At 45.7% G+C, this 25,276-nt stretch overlaps 1 protein-coding gene across 1 annotated transcript in view; it reads right to left on the minus strand.

Annotated features, from left to right (window-relative positions):
* SCN11A (sodium voltage-gated channel alpha subunit 11) overlaps nucleotides 1-25,276 on the minus strand; it is an 84,647-nt gene that overhangs the window by 41,587 nt on the left and 17,784 nt on the right. Inside the window, exons 6-15 of the mRNA XM_047099412.1 lie at nucleotides 24,324-24,497; nucleotides 23,305-23,368; nucleotides 17,711-17,852; nucleotides 16,947-17,144; nucleotides 15,939-16,112; nucleotides 12,730-12,859; nucleotides 11,426-11,664; nucleotides 7,136-7,318; nucleotides 4,344-4,712; nucleotides 1,767-2,198 (exon numbers count right to left, since the gene is read on the minus strand). Of these exons, the coding sequence (XP_046955368.1) occupies nucleotides 1,767-2,198; nucleotides 4,344-4,712; nucleotides 7,136-7,318; nucleotides 11,426-11,664; nucleotides 12,730-12,859; nucleotides 15,939-16,112; nucleotides 16,947-17,144; nucleotides 17,711-17,852; nucleotides 23,305-23,368; nucleotides 24,324-24,497 (2,105 nt within the window). The remainder of the gene's footprint in view (nucleotides 1-1,766; nucleotides 2,199-4,343; nucleotides 4,713-7,135; nucleotides 7,319-11,425; nucleotides 11,665-12,729; nucleotides 12,860-15,938; nucleotides 16,113-16,946; nucleotides 17,145-17,710; nucleotides 17,853-23,304; nucleotides 23,369-24,323; nucleotides 24,498-25,276) is intronic.

Below are 25,276 nucleotides of genomic sequence, written 5' to 3' on the forward strand. Positions count from 1 at the left end.
AGGTGTCAGCTAATACTATGGTGGTAATCATATTATAAGGAGGCCCGTGTTAACCTGATACCAAAACCAGGCAGACACATTATAAGGGGAAAACCTAGGGATGCAAAATCTTTAACAAAATACTAGCCAGTTGGATGCAAATATACATAAGAGGATAATAATATACCATGCCCGACTAGGGATAATCCAAGGAAAGCCTAAGTGATTTAGCATCCAAAATAAATGTTAAAAATGAGTATCCCAATAAATATAGGAAAAGTATTTCAGAAAAATCGATATACATTCATAATTTAAAAGAAAAATAAAACCTCCTGGCAAATGGAATGAAGGGAACTTCCTCCCCTAAGATCTTACTTAATGGGAAAAGACTTTATGTTTCTAACTAAGACCAGGAGCAAGGCAAGGAATACATTCCCATGATTCCTATTCAACATTATACCAAAGGTTCTAACCAATGGAATAAGGCAAGAAAAAAAAAGCCCACATAAAAAAAAAAGAAGCTTTTATTTACAGATGAAATACTTATATGCCTAGAACATTTTAAGGAAACTACAAAAAAGCTATTGGAATTAATAAGTCAGTTTACCAACACTGCAGGATAGATACAAAGTCAAAACACAAAAGCCTATTTATATCCATGTACTAATACCGAACATTCAGAAACTAAAATTTTAAAAATTACATTTACAATAACATAAAAATATTAACAGATAGAGCCAATTTGATTTTTGACAAAGATACCAAGTTGATTCAGTGGGATAAGAACAGTCTTTTCAAAATACGGTACTATAATCACTCATATATACAGGAAAAAATGACTCAACTCATATCATACACAAGAATTAAGTTGAAATGGATCATAGACCTGAACCTGAGAGTTAAACCTGTAAAATTCTCAAAGAAAACATATGGGAAAATATGTCCAGTTTTGGGTTATACAAAGATTTCTTAGAATGGAATGAAAACCCACAAACCATAGGAATAATATTGATGAGTGATACTTCACCAAAATTAAAAATTTCTGCTCACTGAAAGATACCGGGAAGAAAATAAAAGATGAACCACAGGCAGTTAGAAAATATGTGCAGTATTATACCTATCAAAGGACTTGTATCAAAATATGTAATAGACTCTTACAACTCAATAATAAGAAATAAAGATGGACAATAGATACTTTACCAATGAAGATATATTATGCAATATCATTATTTATCAGTGACATGAAACTTGAAACCACAATGAGATACCACCACAAACCCGTTAGAATGATTACAACGATTGCTAATGGGAATGCAATATGCTACAACCACTGTGGAAAACTCAGGAAGATTGAGACAGCCCAGCTGCATCCAGAATGAAGCCTGTCGTTGTTTATTTAGGGCGCTCAGCTCCCTGCCACTCCCTGACCGCCTCATCTCCCACCACTCCTCGCCTACTGGTCCCTTCAGAGACTTTGTTCTCACCACCATCTCCTTTTCTGTGCTGTTCAGTTCACTTCCCACCTTTCAGCTAATCCAAACGTTACGCTTCTTTTAGGGCTCGACCACAGTCACTTGATTCCCCTGTCACCCTGGCCCACTCTGATCTCGCTCCCCTCTGGACTCCTCTGCCATCTCTCCACCTCCGTACGTGCGGGACCACGATTCGAACCGGCACTAGGATGTGCACGCAAATACTGCGTGGCGCTCAGAACAGGGCGGGCCACCAGTGCCCCATGGCAGCTCTCCCTTCATGTGACCTCTACGTCTACGTATGAAGCTTCGTACCTGTTTGCTAGCCTCAGGTGGTGCAACGCACTGTGCATTGATTTTGCCTGAAGATTCAAAATCATCCTCCTCCTCTGCAAGTGGGGCCAACCAAGTCCGGTCATGCTCCACACTCAAGGTCTTTGGTGCAGACGTGACTACACCGAACTCCTCCCAGGTCTCCAAGCCCCTTTTCACCCCTGCGGCCAGTGGAATGATGTCTTTGCTTTTGGCAGGAGGGCCTCCCGACACCTCTTTTTGCTGCGGTAACGTTTGCCTCCTGCACCACGTGTGACAAAAACGCGCAAGAGTATGGATTACAAAGCAAAAAGCCCGGTGGAACCGATCCAGGGCTAACTGGACTTTGGTTTTTTTGGCCTCTCCATCCAAGCTTCCATCCCTCTCCTCATTACTGAAGGAATTGAGCAGCAAGGCAATGAAGAGGTTGAGTACCTGGGGCGGGGCGGGGGAAGGGGAGACACAAGGGGAATAGGAAGTTTAGCAGATGGGAAGATAGTGTAGGTTTCCGGAGCAACTTCTCCCCCAAGACCCCAAACTAACTCAAATGAGAGTTCTACGTCCTTCTGGCTTCTAAGAAAGTTTACCTATAAAATGAATAAGAGGAGAAAAATTGAGGAAGAGAGCAAGGTAAAAGAAAAACAGAAGGGAAATGGTGCAAACAGCCCAAGTCTGGCTTGTCTACATACAAGCAACAGATGTTGTAAACCCTGGCCACGGTAAAGCAGAGCTGTGTGGCCATGTATATTCCTTGGGGATCCGTCGAATCCTGACCTTGGTTTTCCTGGAATTGCCCACAGGGATATGGGTCTGATGTCTCATACTGCCGTGGAGTCCTCTCCTGTTGGTACAGTCTGAGAGAGGATGTGCTTTGGGCAGGCTTTTTAGGTCCTGTTGCCTGAACCACAACAAAGTATTGGGACTGAGCCGGAGGGGTTGGAATCGAATCTGCGACTCTTCTGTTGAAGCTTGGATCAATTTAAATTCAGATCATCTCATCAGCTTCCTACTTGGGATTTTTTTGCTGACACTTACACACCCTCCCATTATCATCTTTACCTCCTCAAGCGCCTTTGTGGCTGTCACCCACTCAAAAATAGACTGCCTTCGGGGAGGCGTATCTCATGAGCTCGAATGGGTCTCATCACTCTCCCTCAGCTTCACCATAAGAATTCCCAACTGTGGATCTTTGCTCATGCTTTCCTCTCTTTGCTAAGTCCACCTTGCCTCTTTTTTTTTTATAATTTTTTTTTTTTTGAGAGAGAGTGTAAGCAGGAGAGGGGCAGAGAGAGAGAGGGGGACAGAGGATCCGAAGCACTCTCTGGGCTGACAGCAGCGAGAGTGATGTGGGGCCTGAAATCACAAACCGTGAGATCATGACCTGAGCTGAAGTTGGACACTCAACCGACTGAGCCGCCCAGGTGCCACCTCCTTGCCTCTTGAGTACCCTTCTCAAGTACTGTATCTTCCACACATCCTTTGTTAACACTCCGTTCCCACTCCCATTGGTGGTACCCTGTTCCGAAACTTTTGTATCACTTATTGTCTTTCTAACAACGCTGATCTCGTACATAGGATGAAGCAATGGTGTTCATGCGGATGGTTCATTATATTTGCACGATAGCCCCAACTTGATTCTCAAGACCTTGTGGTCAGATGTCCTGTGTGTCTCTTGTCTCTTCATATCTTTACTGGGTACCCAATTAGCTAATAGTGTCTATGTTTCCGGCTGCAGGTAATAGACTCAAGGTAACTTACACAACAAGAAAATGTAACACAACAAGACACTTGAAAATAAAACAGGGGGATGGGGTGTCTGGGTGGCTCAGTTGGTTAAGCGTCTGACTCTTGATTTCAGCTCAGGTCATGATCTCACAGTTGTGAGATCAAGCCCCGTCCCAAGCTTGGGATTCTCTCTTTCTCCCACTCTGTCCCTCCCCTGCTTGCACACATGTGCGTGTTCTCTCTCTCTCTCTCTCTCTCTCTCTCTCTCTCTCTCAAAAAGTAAAATAAAATACAAAAATAAAACATGGGGAACACGAAGATAGGTTCGTTCCCTTTTCCCTCTACCTTCCTAACAACTTTGTGTTAGGCTGGCTCTTCTCCTGCTTGGATAATGTTTGCAGCTCTGAGATGAATCAGTCTTTAATAAAAAGGCCCAGGGAAAGTAAAAGGACCCTTTTTTTTTTTTTTTTTTTTTTTAGCTCATCCCTTTTTTTTTTTTTTAAGAGCAGGAAATCTTCCTTACTAGATATCCCTTTACATCTTATTGCCCAAATTAAGTCACACATCCCTACCTCAGCCATTCATGGACAAGGAGAATACAATTATCTTAGAATAATCACCTGTAGTAGAATAGATATTGAGGCATCTGTCAACATGAGTGCTGTGTGACAAGGAGGTTTTGTTTCATGCTTATAATAATTTCCTCAAGTCAAATTCAAATGCATATTTTAATATCATGTAACATTACATGCATAATTTTATATTTAGAGTAATAATCACTAGCGAAGCATTGCAAAAGAAGGTAATGCATCCGTTTAGTCCGTATATTAAAAAAAAAAGATATAAGACACTCACCACGAGTTTTCCTATCACCATGATCAACAGAAAGACGACGACGCACAGTGGTTTACTAGTTTCTTGCATACATTCCCACATGTTTTCGATCCATTCCCCACAGAGGATGCGGAATACCACCAGAAAGGAACGGTAGAAGTCCCCCATGTGCCAGCGTCGTAAACATGGGACTGTAGGGCCACAGGATTTGGTGTTATTCCTTACAGAATTGAATTTAGAGCCAAAAAGCTGCATGCCAACTACTGAGAAAATGAAGACCACAATGGCCAGGACCACGGTCAGGTTTCCCAGGGCTCCGACGGAGTGGCCAATTATCTTTATCAGTGTGTTTAAAGTCGGCCAGGATTTGGCTAACTTGAAAACCCTTAGCTGTAGAAACAGACGATAAACAAAAGTGGAAGAAAAGCCTGTTAAAGACAAATTCCATCTGCTCAGCTATGTAGTAAATGACACGTTCCCAAAGCACAGCATTTATGATTATCAAAAATCTTTTCAAAGCCAAATCCATCCTAAACATAGTCATCAACTCCTTGTCCTACGCTAACACCCATATTTACTTTTTGTTTTAAAAATGGAAATATTTGGGGCGCCTGGGTGGCTCAGTCAGTTAAGTGTCTGACTTCGGCTCAGGTCATGATCTCACGGTTCGTTGGTTGGAGCCCCGCGTCAGGCTCTGTGCTGACAGCTCAGAGCCTGGAGCCTGCTTCGGATTCTGTGTCTCCCTCTCCCTCTGCCCTCCCCTGCTCACGCTGTCTTTCTCTCGCTCTCTCTCTCTCAAAAATAAATAAAAATTTAAAAAGTTAAAAAAAATGGAAATATTCTACAGAGAACAAACTAAGGGTTGCTGGAGGGGAAGTGGGTAGGGGGATAGGCTAGATGGGTGATGGGTATTAAGGAAGGCACTTGTTGGGATGGGCACTGGGATATATGCAAGTGATGAATCACTAAATTCTACTCCTGAAACCAATATACACTATATGTTAACTAACTAGAATTTAAATAAATTAAAAAAAAGAAATATTTTGTTCTGATTTTTGTTAAATGATACTTTGGAGTCATGACGGTGGAATTAAGCATACGTGTCTGTTGCATAAAATGAAATGTTTTGGAATTCTATACTATAGAATACTATAGAATACTATACCCAGAGTCAAAAAAGTCTGGCCCAAGGACCAAATCCAGGCAATGCCTGTTTTGGTATGGCCTAAGGGCTTAGAATATTTTACATTTTTAAATGGTTAGACAATAATCAAAAGAAGGGTATTTCATCACACACGAGAACTGTATGAAGTTCAAATTTCCACGCCTGTGAATAAAATTCTATTGGAACACAGTCACGTCCATTTCTTCTCGAATGTCTGTGGCTACTTCTGTGCTATAACAGCAGAGTTGAATGATTTCGACAGAGACCACATAGCCTATAATGCTGAAAATATTTACCATCTGGCCTTTTACAGAAAAAAACTGCTAACTCCTGCTTTACATAATTCAGGTCACAAGTCTGAATCTAAACTGTATAACAGTGATGAGAGTAGTATGACATTTTGTACCCAGGAGAGAAAAAGCAATCAGCTACTCAAAACACACACACTTTTTCCAAAAAGAACATTTTTTCCCTGGAACCTTATAGACCCTGTAGGAGACAACGTGGCAACTACGTTCATGGGTCATTTCCTACATTGACTTCCAATGTAAACCAATGGGTTTCATTCCAAAGTACAATCCTATCAACTATTTGGGAGAAACATTTCAGGTCAGTAAGACTTATGGCCCAAGAGAAGGATCAGCGCTGTGTCCCCAGAGGGTAGATGGGGGAAATCACGGTTCTGTTCTCATATAGACAACTCCACAGAGTCCCTCCCCTCAGAGCATGGCTGTAATAAGCCTAAACGATCGTAAAGCAAATGTAACTTTGCTCACCTGAGCACCAATAAAACTTCAGGCGAGCAGCCTAAAACGATGCATGACTTTGGGCAGTGTGATCGCCTAACATATCCCAAGTATAAAATGTACACCTTCTGTAACTGGGGCAACTGTCTTACTCCTGGAAATCTCACCCCTGCCCAAATCAAAAGCAAATCTCTGGAAGGGGACAAAAGGCCACCTTTTCCGGCTTCCTGCTTCCCCTGTTAGATGTGGTCTCTCTGTAGCTTTCCATCCATTCTTCTCATGGGGTCTGTCACGTTCTCTACTTTGCCTCATGGTCATTTCTGGCCCTGCCTTGTCTCGTCTCTAGATGCCAGACTCCTTGAAGACAGTTCTTTTCCTCACCTTTCAGCCCTCCTTTGGGTCAGCTCCTATCAGGTGCCTCTGCAAAGGTCACCAGCATGCCTCCGTGGGCAGTAGACGGAGGGCCGAGACGACAGGATGGGAATGTGGCCCTGGAAGCCGTGAGGTGGAACCTCGTGCCTGTCGGTCTTCACCCCCCTTGGTGAGCCCAGATGTGAGGGTGCCTGGCTCGGAGCTCAGGGGTGGATGGTGGGGAAGAGATGGAGGGAGGGGTGGTACGCTAATCAAGGAGCAGAATCCTGACACCAGAAGACACAACACTGCACCTGCTTGCCTAAATGATCATCTTGGGAGTGGGGAGGGAGGGGTTCAGCTGGGAGGAGACCCCCGCGGACTCCCAAGAATATGCAAAACCTGGGTGGCAGGAGGAGCGCAGTTTTGAGTCTCTGGTAAAGGCAAGAGGAGTCCAAGTTGAGTGCAAAATAGCCACTGAACTCACTCAAGACTCTCGTCAACCCTGGCAGCTAAGGCATTTCAGTCAAATACAACAGTAAGTGCCTTACCACTCTTAAGGAATGGAAAAACAGAGGACTTTGTTTTCCTACAACTACACTGTTCATCACATCTGCAAAACTCAGAAGAGCGACGATGCTGTCAAAAATGTTCCAGCCTCGGCGGAAGTAGTTGTAGGGATCGAGCGCGATGATTTTTAGGCACATCTCTGCCATGAAAATGCCAGTGAAAACCTGCAGTGAGACAGGGAAGAATGAGAAAAGGGAGCTACTGCTCCTTGAAGATACAATTCTAAGAATGGTCCGAGGGAATTGCAGAAGTCACGAAGAAATACAGCGCATTTTGATTTACTTGACTCCTCTCCCCCCATTCCTCTCCCCATAGTGCCCATTCCAGTGTTCCCAAGCTCGCAGACATTGGCGTGGAGAATAAATATTATTTCCCATTCAGCTGAAAATAAGGCAGAGTGATAGAAAATGTCAAGCGATCCCTCCTCTAAGTTCCTTTAAAATGTCAATGAAAGTTCCAAAATGGGGGAGGCGGGGAGTACACGGCAGCTCTGAAAACTGAAGATAAATATTCTCCATAAAGCAGAACCCAGGAGGAGTTCACCCAACCACTTTGATCAGAAAAAGATTTAAAAGGGGCCCAGAGCAGAGACTTGAAAAAACACTGCCGGGAACAGGAAACATCGTTGAGCAACTCGATATGTAGGCTTAGCCTCTATGATGAATACCATGGGCTAAACCCCACATTGGTCATGGTTGAAAGGAGAAGTGAGTTGGCATATAATCCTAAACATTCACTCGCAGAATGCAGGGTTCCTTATTCCAGAACAAAATACTGGAGAATCAAAAAGAAGGGCAAGAGTTACAGAAAGCGCTAAACGATGTGATTTCCACGGGCACAAATATATGTTTTTGGTTTTGTCTTTGAAAATTAGATAAATACAGGCTGAAAAACACTGCAGTGTTGAATAAGCGGCAGCCAAATTCTACATCATCTATCATCTACATCTTTGCAGACGATAAAACAAAGCATTTCTTCATAGCAAATAGCACATTCTCTCTCACACATATACAAATAAATAGATATGAGAAAACAATAGTATGAAATAATATGAAATATGAAAACAATAGCATGAAATAAGTAATAATAGTATGAAACAATAGTATGAAATAAGGTAATACAAAAAGGTTGTCAGCTATAGGACTCTACAGCTTTGGAAAAGAAAAAGAAACACCCCTGAAATGATTTTTAAATGTCCTTATTAAAAGTAACAGATGATCCATTTTTATAAATAATTTGATGACGTACTATTTATCTTTAAAAATCCCTAAAATAAAGTGACACAAGTTAAAAAAAAAGGGGGGGGGAGGGGGGAATTGGCAAAGATAAATCCAAGATAGGCAAATAGAAATCAAGGGGGCAAAACCAAAAACCAAAAACCAAAAACCAAAAAACCCAAAGCTCGTATCAGTCTTTTCCCTTTAAATATTTCTATCTACTTCTGCCCAAAGCTGCAACCAGAGTCTAAAAGCACACAGTGTTACCTGTTCTAGTTAACTGTGCTGGACTGATCCCTTTCCCCTTTTGAGCTCCTCCTCCCCCTCCTGTCCCCTTCAGGCTTAAGCCGTCTAGCCCTACAGCAACCCTACATGCCTTGGGACCATGGGTTTTGCAAGCCGACTCAACTGCTACTCGTGGCTTTTCGGGAGCTCAACGTACTCCCCTGATTTAAGCTGTCCCAAAGCCTAGAGAGTCCATTTTCAAGTCCAGTCCCACAGAACCTCCACAGGCCAGTTAAAGCCTCGTCCACCCATCAGAGGAGGGAGGCTTGGATGTGTTCTTGGGAACTCAGGGCTCCAAAGCCTCCTTCCACGGCTGCTACGGGGGCACAGATGAGGTGGCTACCACCCTCGTATCGTGTGCCTAGGGAACGGGGCGCAGGGGATGGACGCACAGGCTACGTGGCCAGCAATGCAGGTTTCGTGTCAATTTTCAGGGGGCCGGGGTGCAGCCTCTGCCTGTGAACTCAGACACCAACAATGTCCCTGGGCCTCCTTCTATACCACTTCTGGGGAGAGTGAAGAAGAATGTCACTTAATTATCCAACTTCTGACTGCAAAATGCAGCTTCACCTCAACACCCAGAACGTCTAATCAGTGGGAAATCTGAGAGGGTGGCTTTTGTCATTTCCCACACTTGGATCAGAAAATGAAGGGATGGACAGACAGGCCACCTTTGCAACTGGAAAGCCCTATCTAGGGGCATGACTTTGGGTTCTTTGGGTTATTCTCTGGAACTAATCTAATAACTCCATCCACCAGGAGGTGATGAAGGATGGCTCTGCTGACTCCGTTGAGCCGGGAACCATGGTCTCGTGGGCACAGCTTTCTGTCTCCAAGGGAAATAACACTGTCAGCCCATGTCTGGGATACGTCAGCAGGAGATAGCTGAATACGCTGGCCTAGAGCCCAGAAGACACCAGCCTATTAGAAGGGACCATGTGTGTTAGTTTCATCGAGCAGCATGAAATCTGATCTGACCCACACACACCCACAAGGGCACTTCCTCCCAAGGGCAGTTTGGGGAAAGAAACGTAAATGCAGACTGTATGGAGAGCCACCTTGGTCCTGCCCTGTGGTCCCACTGGACCCCTGCTCCTCCTGAGGGGCCCTGGAACTGAGGGTGACAGTTACCTAAACCTGATGCATGGAAGCAGCTCTGTGAACCAGCTTCTGATTCAATAGGCATAGCGGGTTCCGAGCAGCGGAAAATAATTAATTAAAAAACACATACGTACATATTGCCTAGAAATCCTCTGCAATGCTAAAAAATGATCATCTTTGCCAACAGGACCATAGGAAATAAGTTTCTGCTTTGTATTCCCCTCATCTTTAAAATTTTCCTTAGTTTTAAAATTTAAAAAAAAAGCATGTATTACTTTTTTAAGCTGGAAAAATAAAATAAAACTTTAAGAATAAATGACTACAATTTGCAACTATGTGGATGGAACTGGAGGGTATTATGCTAAGCGAAATTAGTCAGAGAAAGACAAATATCATCTGACTTCACTCATATGAGGAATTTAAGATACAGAAAAGATGAGCATAAGGGAAGGGAAGCAAAAATAATATAAAAACAAGGAGGGGGACAAAACATAAGAGACGCTTCAATATAGAGAACAAACAGAGGGTTGCTGGAGGGGTTGTGGGAGGGGGGATGGGCTAAATGGGGAAGGGGCATTAAGGAATCTACTCCTGAAATCATTGTTGCACCATATGCTAACTAACTTGGATGTAAATTATTTTTTTTTTTTCCAACGTTTATTTATTTTTGGGACAGAGAGAGACAGAGCATGAACGGGGGAGGGGCAGAGAGAGAGGGAGACACAGAATCTGAAACAGGCTCCAGGCTCCGAGCCATCAGCCCAGAGCCTGACGCGGGGCTCGAACTCACGGACCGCGAGATCGTGACCTGGCTGAAGTCGGACGCTTAACCGACTGCGCCACCCAGGCGCCCCACTTGGATGTAAATTAAACAATAAATAAATTTTTTTAAAAAAAGAAAAAATGGCTACATACTCTGGTAAGATTTTTAGCCTATTCACTCATTAGCTAATTAGGATAGAACGTTCAGCGGGTAATTTGCTATTTCTGATATTTAGGAGACTAATTAATCCTCGGGAAAAATGCCTTCTCCGGGAACAATAAATTGAGCAGTTCATGAAACGTCTGCTCTCCTACCTTAATTTTCCCAATTTAACTTGGATTAGATACATCTAACGAGAAACATACTGAAGCAGGCTCAAGTCGGGAGCCCCACCCCACCTTCATAAGCATTGTACTTCATAAGCTTTGCACATAAGCGTAAGCTTTCCCTCCTGGGAAAGCAAGCCTCCCACAGCTGCCACGCCCTGGCCCACCTTTCCAGGGGGAATAATAACTAGTAATGGCAGTCACATTATTTTGTGACAAATGATGCCATCAGCATCACTGGGGACCATGAGACACGTTACAAGGGTCTCTGGACATCATTAATGTTTTCTTGCCCCCAAGGTCGTGCCAAATAGCTGACCTTTTAAGATGTCTGCTGCCTTCTGGCTTACCACTGGAAGGCTAAAGAGGTGCCTTGGCATACCAGAGGGCCAACACGGGGGCCATGGAAAATTACCAAACGAGTAAAAACAAAATTCTAACAGTTGTATTTGCCCTCGACTCTACTTAAGGGGACCAGGGATCTAGGCTAGGTTAGGCCACTTACAAAATGTTTAGACTTTGAAAGAGTTATAAGTCACAGTTTGGAATATTTGTATATTTTAAAAAGCCTAAAGTTACCAAATTCCCTGTATACAACATATACTCAAAACTCTGGTCCATTTTGTAATGCTCCAAGGCCAAGAAGACAGTGTTGATTACGATGCAGATGGTGATGACCAGCTCAGTAAAGGGGTCGGTCATCACGACTCGCAGGGCCTTCTTAACGCACAGCCACTGGGGGCTGCAGTTCCACACGAGGTATCTGGACGCCACGTTTCCCCCACACGGGAGGCAAGGCTCCTGTGATTTCTCTTGCTCTGGAGAAGGAGAATGGGAGAGCAGTTGAGTAGTTAGCTATGAATCCATCTGGCCGCTGTTTGCCTGAGTGCATTCCACTCTCTTCCCTCCCTCTTCCCTACGGTCTCTTGTGAACAACGTGATCAGCCAAGGAGGGCGCTGACGGGTGCAGCCTGACTTCCCTGCGGTACAGCCGTGTACATCCAGTCTTCATACTTGTGTCGAGCATCTGGGAGCTGAGCCGCACCGTTAGAGATACAGATGGGGAAGTCAACACTCACAGGCTGTGAACCCGTGAGAGAGAAACGTATAAGCTCAAATTATGTTCATTCAAGGCAGACCACGGTGACAGCTGTACCAGAGGCACACAGAGCTACCAGGGCTCAGAGGAAGGCCAGGTATTCAGGCAGGGGCATCTTTTGTTTTGAACCAAAAGGTACTCTATCAGCAGGTTGAATTCAGGCCACAAGGCCACTGTACCCCTGATTTCCGATTTCCCCGGCACCATTTCAAGGGACTCATACAAGCCAAATGAAGTGATGCAATAGGGCTCAAAAGTGCTAAGGACGAATCTGACCCCGTCCCTGTAAGGACTTGGGTCCTGCCTTTGAACACCAACCCCTCAGTTGGGGGTCCTGGTTACCTGCTGTTGATGAGGTCCATCAGATGATTCCAGCCTATCTACACAGGTCTTCCACTTTGCATGCCAGATTCCTAACTCTAACTTCCATGACAACCGTCACCTTCTGGAAACTTCTGTGTCGTCTCTTCTTTGGTCACTGTCATTGCCACTGTGACCCCCTGTGACTGCCTGGCCTGATCAGGGTGGGTAAGGGTGGGGGTCTTGTCTGTACTCTTGGTCCTAAATGCCAAAGCTAGCCAGTTCCCACCAATACCCAAGGGCCAACTCAGGGTGGGCCTGCTTCCTCAAGCCACTTGGCTCCCATGCTCCAAAGAGGCACAAGAAGTCACTCTGCAGGAAGCAGAAGGGGCTACAGAGGGCTTCTGGGGGAGATGGAAAGAAGGAAAAGGGAGGGACGTCACTGCAGTTGGGCTGTCCCTGGGGCCAGGAGGGCAGAGCTTACCCTGCATGGTGATGGTGAGGATGCTGACAGCACTCAGGGCCCTCTGCCTTTGGAAGGGGTCCCCGTGCTCATCACAGAAATCCACTGACAGATTCTGGGACAGCCGTTTGGTTTGCTCTAGGATGTGTGGCTGTAAGAGAAGGAAGGCATGGTAGACCTTCAAAGGGAAGGGACTGCCCCTCCTCAAAAGGTCACAGGCTACTCTGTAAGACTTAGTATCTTATATAGCTCTGCTCCCTTCCATCTCATGGCAGGACGAAGGTTCAGCTTTCCTGTTTCAGATTTCATAAATAACTAAAATGCAGGGTGGCGTTCATACTTTTTAATGTATGCACATTTCCAGGATCCTGACTATGGAAATGTTTCTTTCTCTGTGATTTATTCATTGTCAACAAAGAGCAAACGAAATTTTACAAAAAACGAAGGAACAATAAACGGTTCAGGACACAAAAGCAATAAAAAGTCAAAATTAGAAATAATGTTTTTGAGTGGCAGGAGTGGGGGGATAGATACATTTAGAAGGGTGGATCGGGGCCAGGTTAGAATGGCTGCCTAAACTGATTTTGAAACAGTCAGTAACTAAAAAGAACGGCCAAAATAAATATGACAAAGTCTATATACTAAACCTCAAGCACTCTCTCAGGCTGTGCTTGGGGGCTCGACTCTCATCTTACCTACAATTCTAAAGTCTCTGGACACGACAGTACATAAATCTTCAGCTACCTAGAGAATTACCCATAATGACTTGTTTCCCCGAAGTTCTGACCAACCGTGGCCCCAGAGGGAACTATTTTTATTTTAGTTAAGTTTATTCATTTATTTTGAGAGAGAAAGCATGAGTTGGGGAGGGGCAGGGAGAGGAGAGAGAGAGAATCCCAAGCAGGCTTCACGCTGTCAGCATGGAGCCCCATGCGGGGTTCAAACCGTGAGATCATGACCTGAGTTGAAGTCAGATGCTTAACTGACTGAGCCACCCAGGTGCCCCAGTGATAAGCTATTTTAAAGGCAACCTGTAGTCTTTCTATAGCTATTTCCTATTTTGGCTTAGGGAAAAGACACTTTTCATTAGCTGTCTGCTCTTGGTCTATTGTTTTGTGAAATGAGAAAAAAAAACCCTTCAAAATACTAAAAAATATTTGCAGGCTCTTCAATATGCTATGGTCTGACATTAGAGAAGCCTCTAAACGGAAAGATGGGTCCCTGTCACTCCACCAGAGAACTGCACACAGCAATGGACGAGGTCTGCCCGCCTACTTCTGTAAAGGCCCCCGACCCCCTTTCCCCACCCCCCCTCAGGCATGCACCCTCCCTTCCGACCACTTCACCTCTTCCTCCCATCTCAGAAAAGTGGCTCTCGCCATGATTCCCTGGCCTGTATCTTCAACGTTTTCCTCTCCTCCGATTTCTCTCTCCACAATTAAAACATGTTCAAACATCCCCCACCACACTGATAAAGATAGGGTTTTTCTCTACCCCTCATAGCTTCATATCCACTTGGCCTACAAAATATCCCTGCTAGGATGCCCCCCAGGCATTTCAAACTTGCCACACCCCAAACTGAGCTCGCCATCCTTCCCTCCCCCAGGACAAGCTCCTTTCCGGTCTCGGTAAACTACCGTCCATCAAGCTGGCTACCCAAGCAGTCAACCTGGCATCTTCCCCCTCTCTGCATCTATCTAGTCAAGTGCCAAATTTTCTCTTCTGGAAATCACTGTACCACTATTGTCTCTTCATCCTCCTGCCCTCACCACAGTTTAAGCCCCTGTTGCCTCTTACTTGGATTGCCGCCACAACTTCTCAACTGGTTCCCTCCAGTCTCGTCCTGCTCTGGTCCGGTCTCTTCAGTGCATCTAGGATTTCAAAACTGTCAACCTAGTCAAGTCACTCTTTTGCTTAAAACCTTTCACGGGTGCCCGGGGGCTCAGTCGGTTGAGCGTCCAACTTTGGCTCAGGTCATGATCTCATGGTTCATGAGTTCAAGCCCCGTATCGTACCAGGCTCTCTGCTGTCGGCTCCGAGCCTGGGGCTGCTTTGGATTCTGTGTCTCCCTCTCTCTCTCTGCCCCTCCCCTGCTCGCACTCTGTCTCTTTCTCTATCTCAAAAATAAATAAATATTTAAAAAAACTAACAAACAACTTTCAATACTGCTTAGCCCTTGGTCCCTGAGTAAAGGGTGAGCCCCTCAGCTCGGCTTCAAGGCCTTTTGTGATGACCCCATCCTACCGCTATAGCCTCTTGCCAGGCCGTCTCCAGCCTCATACACACATGCACGTGCACACACACACTCACAAGTGTTCTACGAGGTCACATTCTCCCGCTCTCCTTTGCCTCCAGGCCTTTGCGTGTGCCGCTCCCTCTACCTGTGGTGCTCCATTCACTTTTTACCCAGGGATGAAACATCAATTCATCCTTTGGGCACGGATGCTTTTTTCCTCTGGGAACTCTTCTGATCCTTGGCTCTTCTCCCGCCCCCCACCCCCCCCCCCCAAGTCATAGATGCTGCCGCTGGCTGGATCTGTATGTCCCCGGGTCCTCCCTGAGGGCCTTCTCTGGCGACCTGACCACCCTCTGCCCTAATGAACACAAAGTCAGAAATGCAGGAAAATGATTGTCACCTGAATCCAGCAGTCCGGAACCAATGATGGACCAAAGTCGGTGTATAAATACTCTAGTGCCCTCACTCCACGGAGGTTAAACTCCAAGTACCTTCAGTGGTAACCAGCTTAATGACGAACCTTAGTTGGCCACTTTATCTTCCGTGTAACCCTTCTTCTCACTCCTCTTGGTGCTTCTTGGGATCACTTCCCAAATAATCTACCTGCACTTTAACGTCTCAGGGTTTGCTTCGCAAGGAACCCCCACTAAGACATGGCTTCTCCTCTGTTCTCCCATATGGGATCATCATGTCAGCTGTCATACTAAACAATAACTGCCTCCTTGTTCGTGTGTCTTCATCGTTAGTCGTCTGTTTCAGACATCTCACATAGCCCTCGTACCTACCCCAGTGCCACGTGGCTGGTAAACCCTCTCAACACTTCAAATAGATGTTTGTAAAGAAATGGGTAGTTGAATAGATGGATGGATGTGGGAAAGTACGTGCAAATGGATGAATGACTAAATGAATGAATGAATCCCTTCAATTAGGCTGACAACTTGACCTGTCCCCCTAACGGTGCTATAGGATCATTAATCCCTGGGCCGAGACTTGCCTTTTTCGTGGAATCTTCATCAGAATCTGATTCTGGAGGCTGGTCTTTCCCAGAGTCTCTCAAAAAAAAGGACTTTCGTTTCCTATTACCAAATAGCTTTCTCTTCTTTGGGGAAAAAGATGATGCCTCAAGGGAATTAAGTGAACTTCTGTCAATTCCCATGGCAACCAGAGCCTTAGAAAGTGAACAAAAGCAATTAATAAACAGATTATACCTCCCCATAAAACACTGCAAATGACCTGACCTCCGTGAGCGTTCTCTCCTCCCTTCTGGAGGCGTCCACCCACTTAGATTGCTCATCGCCGACTTGGAATATGCTAGCTTTGTTATTATTTACCAGAGGGACATATCCTGTTTATTTATCCACAGAGACTGCAGCCTCAAAGCAAGGTTAATGCTTTCATGTCTCTATCGCTAAACCGTAGCACGGCACTCTATACGTGTCTGTGCCTGATGATGCCGGTATTAAACATGGTGGGGCCTCCCTCTGACAAATCTCCGTGGAGGCTGAGAAAGAGAACAAAACATGTTCCTGAAGTCTTCGAATTGGAAAAATGTAAAGACGCCAAGAAACAGTGAGAATGGCCTGTAAATATGACGGGAATTTCAAGAAGGGAGAGGTAATCACGGCTATTGTGTCTAGAGCACCATTGTACTTTCCCAAAGCCTTGGCAAGCAAAGGTCCTGAACACAGGCATCTCCGGGTTCCCATAAACAAGCCTGGAGCACAGCCTTAATTTACATATACGTATATTTTATCCTCTAGCCCCGGTTTGGGGTCTGTCCTACAAGGCCCAGGTCTCAGAAGACTGAGGATTTCCTGCTCTCAAGAGCTCTGTGCCTGGACAGCTCAGTAAGAACAGCAGCAGAGCCAGTCTTCAAGGGGCTTAAATTCTCCAAAAAGCATAGTAGAGAAGGCTCTGAGCCCCGGCCTAAGGCTCAAGGCTTCGTGACCTCTGCAGTCCACCCTCTAAGCAGACCCCACTGTCTGACGCTGCGTGTCCCTACCTCCTTTTCCTCCTTCAGCAGCCGCTGGGCTTCCTGGAACATCTTCTCCTTGGCCTCGGTCTCGGCAGCTACGTTTCTGTTCTGCTCCTCGTAAGCCATGGTGACAACAGCCAGGGTTAAGTTAATCAGGTAGAAGGAGCCCAGGAAGATGACCACCACGAAGAAGAAGACTGAGAAAAGCCCTGAGGTACGCAAGGTCTGCAAAGGACACAGCACACGCTTGCGTCTGAAGCCTTGTTCCGCAGGAGGTGACCGTCACCTCAAGGAGACACAGCACAGTGGCAAGCGGCCCGCCCCCAGCACCGGTTGGCTGAGCCGCCCATAGCAGCATCATGGATAGCCTCCCGTTCCTGGGGGGCTCCTGCTGCCCATCAGTGAGGAGAGGCCGGCCCTGAACTCCCATGTGAGTCTCGGAACTTTATGATGACTTTCTCAAGGGTATTTGCATTTTAGAATTGAAAAGGCAGGAGAGAAAGGAATGCTTCCTGAAAACCCCAGCATGGGTAGCAGAACCTCAGGCTGCAGGGAATCTGGAGAGGGGCAGCATTTCTAGGAAAAGGAGGCACTTTTTTTGGCGTTTCTAACGGAATATCTGAAGTAGAACCTAACGGTACAACTGCTGAGGACAGAGAGCAGAGGACAATGGCGGGGAGTGGATGGCAAGTTATGAATAAACGACGGAAATGTCGATGAGTGATGGAGGGGAAGGGAGGGAGGGGGGAGAGGGAGAGGAGGGAGAGGGGGAGGGAGGGTAATTAGATAACCTGTTGATAAAGCTTCTCCCAGGAATCTTGGGTTATCAGCCGAAACATGGACAGAAAAGACCAGCCAAAGTTGTCAAAATTGGTATAATTATAGTCAGGATTCCTTTTGGTGTGGTTGCACTGAAATTGTTCAGAACAGGCACTAGATGGAAACAAAGGAACAGAGGAGGAGTTACATTCCAGGCCAGCTTCGCTCCTGCCTCCCGCCCATCCTGGCCAACGCACCTGCTCTTCTGGGGACCACGGCTCCCATTGGAAAGCCCTAGAGCTTTTGTCGAGTGACTGTGCCCCAGCTGCCAAGCTTCCCAGCCTGCACCTTACTGTGGGCACTCACTGGCTCTTTTCAACTGGATTGATTAGTAAGTTCATATTAGCAGGTTTTTTCTTTTCATTAAATGGGAGCGTTCTTTGACCGCTCTCTCGCGCCTTGTTTTTTTTGATGGAACAAGATAGCACGGACGCCTTGCCACACGACCATACAGGGAAATATCTTATTTCTTTTCGTGCCTTACAGCCCGATGATTTATTTAACTGCTGTGCGAATGGTGAAGATTTATGCTTCAGTTGTTAAGTCTTTTTGGTCTCACAAACATTTGGGTTTTACTTTACAAACAGTGGATATGGTGTACATGGGTCTTTGCCCACGTCATCAAAGCACACATCACTAAGTGCATCTATCAGATAATACTAAGGGTACATACTTTCTTCATTTTTGATAAGTACAGCATTTTGATCGAAGGAATACATGCATACAGTTTAAAAGCCATGTGGTACCCAAAGACTTGCAATTAAGACCTTTATCACCACTCTTTAACCACCATTTACATACCCCAAAGTCAACAACTTTCAACTCATTTATGTCCGTACCTCGAAAGATAATGTTTATGCCGATATCTCTCAATTTTAGTCCTTGGTGATTAAGTTGCTGCTGTGGTAGATGAGGGTTAGCTCCCCAACATCCTATCCCACTCCATCACCACTTACATCCCTCTTTCCAGAAAAGTACCGCAGCCTTGGTTGATGGCTCTCCCCAGTCAGATCCATTTTTTGTTGGCTCTTGTGTGTTGCTTTTTCCAAGTTGTATTTCCTCATTTTTCTGGAACAAATCTCAAGTGGCTTCTAAAGAAGACTGGGTGATCTTTGCCTATGTGAGTATACTTTTATCCTGCCTTCACAGTTGATGGTTTGGTCAGAAGTAGAATTCTGGTTTGAAAATAATTTTTCCTTAGAAATATGAAGGCATCGTGCAGTGGTTATCCTGTGTCGCTGTTGAGAATTCTGATGTCATTTTGATTTTTGTTCCTTTGTGGGTAACCTTTTTCTCTTTAATTTAAGATCTTGACTCCTGAAGGTTCTGAAATGCCACAGTAATGCCCTTGGCATGGCCTTTCTTCATTCACGGTGTTGGGCACTTTATGGGACACGGAGGGACAGAGAGACGTGCATCCTCAAGCTCAGGAAAATTCTTTGTATTGTTGCATTGCTAATTTTCTCCCTTTTGTTTTTTCTGTACTCTGTTTCAGAAATTTCTATTTGGTTGAAAGTTGGAATTTCTGGATTGATACTTATTCTCATATTTTCTGTCTCTGTTGTTGCTACTTTCTGGGGAGTATTTCCTCAACTTAATCTTTAAAAAAAATTTTTTTTAATGTATTTATTTTAGAGAGAGAGAGAGAGCGCGCGCGCACACGGGCGCACAAATGGGGGAGGGGCACAAAGATACAGAGGATCTGAATCGGGCTCTGTGCTGACAGCAGAGAACCCAGTGTAGGGCTCGAACTCATAAACCATGGAATCATGACCTGAGCCAAAGTTGGACGCTTAACTGACTAAGCCACCCAGGTGCCCCTCCTCAACTTAATCTTTTAATTCTATTATTGAGTTTTTGTAATCATGTTACAAAAAAAACTTGTGTTCACTGTTCCTTTTTTTATGTTTATATTAAAAATTTTAATATAATAATTAAGTAAATAATAATTTAATAATTAAATAATATTTAGAATTTTTAATGTTTATATTTATTTTTGAGACAGAGAGAGACAGAGCATTGACTGGGGGAGGGGCAGAGAGAGAGGGAGACACAGAATCTGAAGCAGGCTCCAGGCTCCGAGCTGTCAGCACAGAGCCCGACGCGGGGCTGAACTCACAAACTGGAAATCATGACCTGAGCCGAAGTCGGACGCTCAACCGACTGAGCCACCCAGACACCCCTGTTCCTTTTTCATAATGAGCTATTTTTGTTTTGATGTATACAATAGCTCTTTTAATTTCACTGAGGACCCTATTTAAGGTTTTAAAAGTCCCTGTTGGTTCTCTCTAAACCGTTGTTTTGTCCACAGCTCTTATGGCCTGAATGTTTGGGTCCTCCTGAAATTTGTACCTTGCAGTTGTTATCTTCAGTGGGATACTGTTTGGAGGTGGGGCCTGTGGGTGGTGATTAGAGCAGGAGAGTGGAACCCTCATGATGGGATTCGTACCCTCATAAGAGAGACCCCAGAGAGCTCTCTCACCCCCTTTCTGCCATGCGAGGACACAGCAGCGAAGACTGCCACCTACAATCTGGAAGAGACCCCCACTAGAACCCAACCAAGCTGGTGCCCTCATCTTGAACTTCCAGCCTCCAGAGCTGTGAGAAATAAATTCCTGTTGTCGATAAGTCACTCCGTCTACTGTATTTTATTACAGCTGCCTGAACTATGACAATGATCATTTTTCCCATTTCTTTATGTCGGCCCCTTTATGCCAAAGGCTTTCTTCAGATACCTGGTAAGCCTGGGCTGTTCAGTCACATTTAATCAAAGGTCCTGACAAATTGATTGGGAGTTTGCTTGGTGGGCAGAACAGGACTCAGTGAGGGGTAGACTTGGCGTTAGGGTGACTCAGAAGGAAGACATCCATTGTGCCCCTTTCTCAGACCTCAGTGAAACCCTACTATTCAATTCACAGATCTTGCTCTTTCTGTCTCCTAAATGCCTTTGGAACTCGTCCATCCATTTCTCATCATCTCCACCGCACTGCTTCGTGACTCTCACCTGTATCAACGTAGTCTCCTAAGTGGCTGCCTCATCTACTCCATGCATCCATTCTCCATGTAGCAGCCACGGGGACCTTTATAGACCCCTAACCTGGTCAGGTCTTGTTTCCTTTGTGATCAAAGTAAAAATCCTCGGGGCGCCTGGGTGGCGCAGTCGGTTAGGCGTCCGACTTCAGCCAGGTCACGATCTCGCGGTCCGGGAGTTCGAGCCCCGCGTCAGGCTCTGGGCTGATGGCTCAGAGCCTGGAGCCTGTTTCCGATTCTGTGTCTCCCTCTCTCTCTGCCCCTCCCCCGTTCATGCTCTGTCTCTCTCTGTCCCAAAAATAAATAAACGTTGAAAAAAAAAAAAATTAAAAAAAAAAAAAAAAAAGTAAAAATCCTTGGCACTGACGGGCTACCAGACCCTGCAGCCCCTCTGCCCAACAAGCTGCTGGGTTTCTTCTTACTCCCCCTGACCACTTACCCTCAGGCGCAAAGCCTTCCCCGTTACTTTTCTACTGAATGGACTTGTTCACACTATCTCCTCACCTGCCAGAACCTCCTACTCATGCTTCAGAACCAGCCGGATGGTCTTCAGGGCACGAGGCAGCGAGGAAAGGCTGAAGACCAGGCCTGGGCCCTGGGCAGATGGAGACCTGCCTAGGAAGGTGACCTGAGACCTGCCATCTCCTTGGAAACTACTGTGCTATGATCAATGCAGAAGATCATGTACTAAGAGTTGGTCTACCAAACACCTGGCCCACCTGGGTGGCTCAGTCAGTTGGGCGTCCGACTTCGGCTCAGGTCACGATCTCGTGGTCCATGAGTTCAAGCCCCGATTGGGCTCTGTGCTGACAGCTCAGAGCCTGGAGCCTGTTTCAGATTCTGTGTCACCCTCTCCCTCCGCCCCTTCCCTGCTCACGCTCTGTCTCTCTGTCTCTGAGAAATGAATAAACCTTAAAAAAAATTTTTTTTAAGAAAAACAACGCCTGAGCTTTGAGACTACACCTAGACTAGAGAACTAAGACCGGCATACAAGCTTAGAGAGACGGAGACACAATAAAGACCATTTAGAAGCCAAGGCTGCGGTGTCTGTGTGTCCAGGTGGCCCGACCCCCCTTGGATTTTGCCCATAGTAACTGTACCTGCCCTGTGCGGGGTCAAGGAAGCACTGTACGTTACAGTGTTTGTCTCCTCATTAAACGAAAGCACTGTGGATGCAGTGTCCTGCCGGGGACCCTTTCAGAAAGCTCAATAAACTGTGTGTTAGATTAAAGCCTATGGCGTCTTGTGAGTTTGGCTGAGTCTGAACCTGTGACCGTCCCACGTGGTATCACAGGATGCTTCTCTCGTGTTATAGACAGGGTTATATCCCCTGTTATTTCTCTCAGTATCTACCCATCTCTCTTAAAACACTCATCATACTTTCAAAGAGTCAAACACATTTTCTCTCGTTCCTGCGAGAGGCCAGCTTCAAGAGGAATATGCTCCCTGGTTCGCACTTGGACTCTTTGGGCTTAGCACAGAGCTTGGCATGCTGCTGGCCTTTGATACTTATCTGTTACTGGGGTGCAAATTTAGCCTATTTTGTGAGAAGGATTTGCGTATTATCTTAATTTGAAATATGCTCATCAGGGGCGCCTGGGTGGCTTGGTCGGTTGGGCGTCCGACTTCGGCTCAGGTCATGATCTCACGGCCTGTGAGTTCGAGCCCCGCATCGGGGTCTGTGCTGACCGCTCAGAGCCTGCAGCCTGTTTCAGATTCTGTGTCTCCCTCTCTCTCTGCCCCTCTCCTGTTCATGCTCTGTCTCTCTCTGTCTCAAAAATAAATAAACGTTGAAATATGCTCATTAAATCACCCTGAATTGAATTTCTCACCACAAGAGAGCACTGAGACCCTGGAAGAAAGAAGGGTATCCCCAAAGGGCCAGAGGGCTACGAGCGGCCTGTGAACACACATAAAACCGTGTATGAAATTAGAGGCTTCGGTGATCAACACGTGAGCACCTGAGAAAGACGCTCAGATAGCCTTGCATCAGGACCATGCCATTGAACAGAAAATAAGGATTCCATGAGGCTCTCAGTCATAACATTCTTCCTAACCTTTGAAAGTCCTGAATACTCACTCCATAAAGTCAAAATACTACATTCTCAGTAGGTTTCTTCAGCTACTAATTCAACCTAACTTTGGGGAGGAAGGGAAGCTGCTGTAAACACTTGGAAATAATTATTATATTTTTTTTAATTATGTTACATTATTTTTTTATTATTTTTAAGCTATATGAAATTAATTGAATTATATTAAATTCATGTTTAAATGAATATATCAATTACAGTAAGTTTATTGTTTTATTATTAATTTTAAAAATAATTGATTTTATTTTTATTAATTACAGTGGTGAGTCGTTAATAACTTAATAATGTATGTCGAAACTTGCGTAGATGCGTGCAATAATCGGGACTGTTTGTCAACTGCCGTCACTGTCTCCACGAGTCATTAGATGAAGACCGTTTGCAACATCACCCCAAAAGGTCCACAAGTGATCTGCTTGGGAGAAAAAAGGAGAGTGTGAACCTCTTACCTTTCACCCATCCAGCTGCCACATATTCTGAATTCAGTGGAATCTTTCTTTTCAAAGCAATGGTCTGAAAAGGGAAGAATCATAAATTCAGATTTAAAAGCAAAACCTGAAAGGAAAGACAACAGCCAATGTGCCAGGTTTGCTTGAAACCAATGGTTTGGAATCCTCTAAAATGATCGGAGTGGGCAGCCAGAGAAGAAGCAGACAGTAAGCCCTCAGGAAGGAGCAAGAGAAAAGGAGGGAAAGGAAGAAGGAAGAAGGACGAGGAGGAAGCAGGGACACCACCATGCCCCCCTGGCCTCTCAGTGCATAAAACTGAACCGGAGACCAGGCCCTGGGGGAAGCTGGACACAGACTCAACCCACGAGAAGTTAAATAAACCAAGACAGACATGGAAACGGGGTAGCCATGTGAGATCCAGGACATGCGGAATTGCTAGAGGGTCGACCTCAGTGTGGAGAGGGTGCAGCAGAAAAAGAAGTGATATCGGGGCTCCTGGGTGCCTTAGTCGGTTGAGTGTCTGACTTTGGCTCAGCTCTTGGTCTCATGGTTTGTGAGTTGAAGCCCCACAGTGGTCTCTGTGCAGACAGCTCAGAGCCTGGAGCCTGCTTCAGATTCTGTGTCTCCTCTCTCTACCCTCCCCTGCTCACGCTCAGTCTCTCTCTCTCTCTCTCTCTCCCCCTCCCTCCCTCTCCCTCTCCTTCTCCCTCTCTCTCTGTCTCTTTCTTAAATTAAAAAAAAAAAATAAAGCAAAACATGACACAGGGTGGACAGATCCACAGGGGAAGGGATGGGAGCTGACACCACTTGTATGGATATGGCTTCAGGCTTTGCCTTCTCCATAGAAACCCAAAGAATGAGGCAGTTCTCTAAGAAGCGCATCTGCCCATGTGAGACCCCTGGAAGGATGAAATCATCCTTCCTGCTAAGACTCTGGAACGTAGATCTGTAGATAGCATGAATGGTGAGAATAAAAGTTAACCATGCACGGACCAAGGTGTGGAAGGTAGAATATTTACCGTCAAGGTTATCCATATCCTTACAGTCCTTCCTGACACATCTCTGGTTCAGATTTTCCTTAAAGAGCTGCTGACCTACCAGGGCGAAGATGCTGAGGCAAAAGAGAGTCAGGATCATCACGTCAACAAGCTTCTTCACAGAGCGCAGCAAGGCCCCAACGATGACCTTCAGACCTGGGGAGGAAAAGGACCAGGGTGGGAAGAAGCCCCCACTCACGTCTACAGCAGACACAGGCAAAGGGCATGGAGCGAATGTCCAAGGCCTCGGGTGTCACCTGACTGCCGGCTGGGACTGTAAACTAGCCTGGCCCGGGATTCTGCTGCCACGGGTTCTGGTTCTAACTCTGCCAGAGCAAAGTTACGTGCCATTGGGTGGACGCCGGTCTAGGGCTCAGCCTCTTCCCCCCGCCCTGTGTCTGTGACGGGGTTGCTCCGCAGGGCAAGTTAGAAGACCGAACAGAAACATCCCATACAGGCAACTTGATTACAGCTGTGCGGACAACGCACAGCTGGGGGTCACGTGCAGCATTAAGGCCACAGTGAGGCCACCCTAGAGGAGGACACAGAGCTGTATTTAACATGCAGTGGTCACTACCAACCACAAGCTCTGCAAGGTGCCGTGAGACCTCGCTAAATCAGGGGGCAGGGAGCTAGAAGGAGGAGCTCTTTCTGGACTCAGATAATGAGAATATTCTAGGGAGGGGGGAACTCAGATTACTACTTCTAATAGGGGTTTTTTGAATTCAAGAAATATTTACTAAACACCTACTGTGTCCACGGCACTCTATAGGCTGCCAAGTTACAAAATAAGGACACCATGTTTGGTACGACGGCAAATGTTTAAAATCAGCTTTCTGGGGAGGGGAGAGGGGGTGTATGTGCAGGGAAATTCCCATCTGTAGCATTTACAGCCTTCCTTGTTTGCAGAATTGTGTAGCAGATCCCTCTTCTCC

Source organism: Lynx rufus, unplaced genomic scaffold (assembly GCF_022079265.1).
Source record: "Lynx rufus isolate CCGP_SWC_20201006 ecotype Redwood Valley unplaced genomic scaffold, mLynRuf1.p SCAF_5, whole genome shotgun sequence".
Classification (NCBI taxonomy): Eukaryota; Metazoa; Chordata; class Mammalia; order Carnivora; family Felidae; genus Lynx; species Lynx rufus.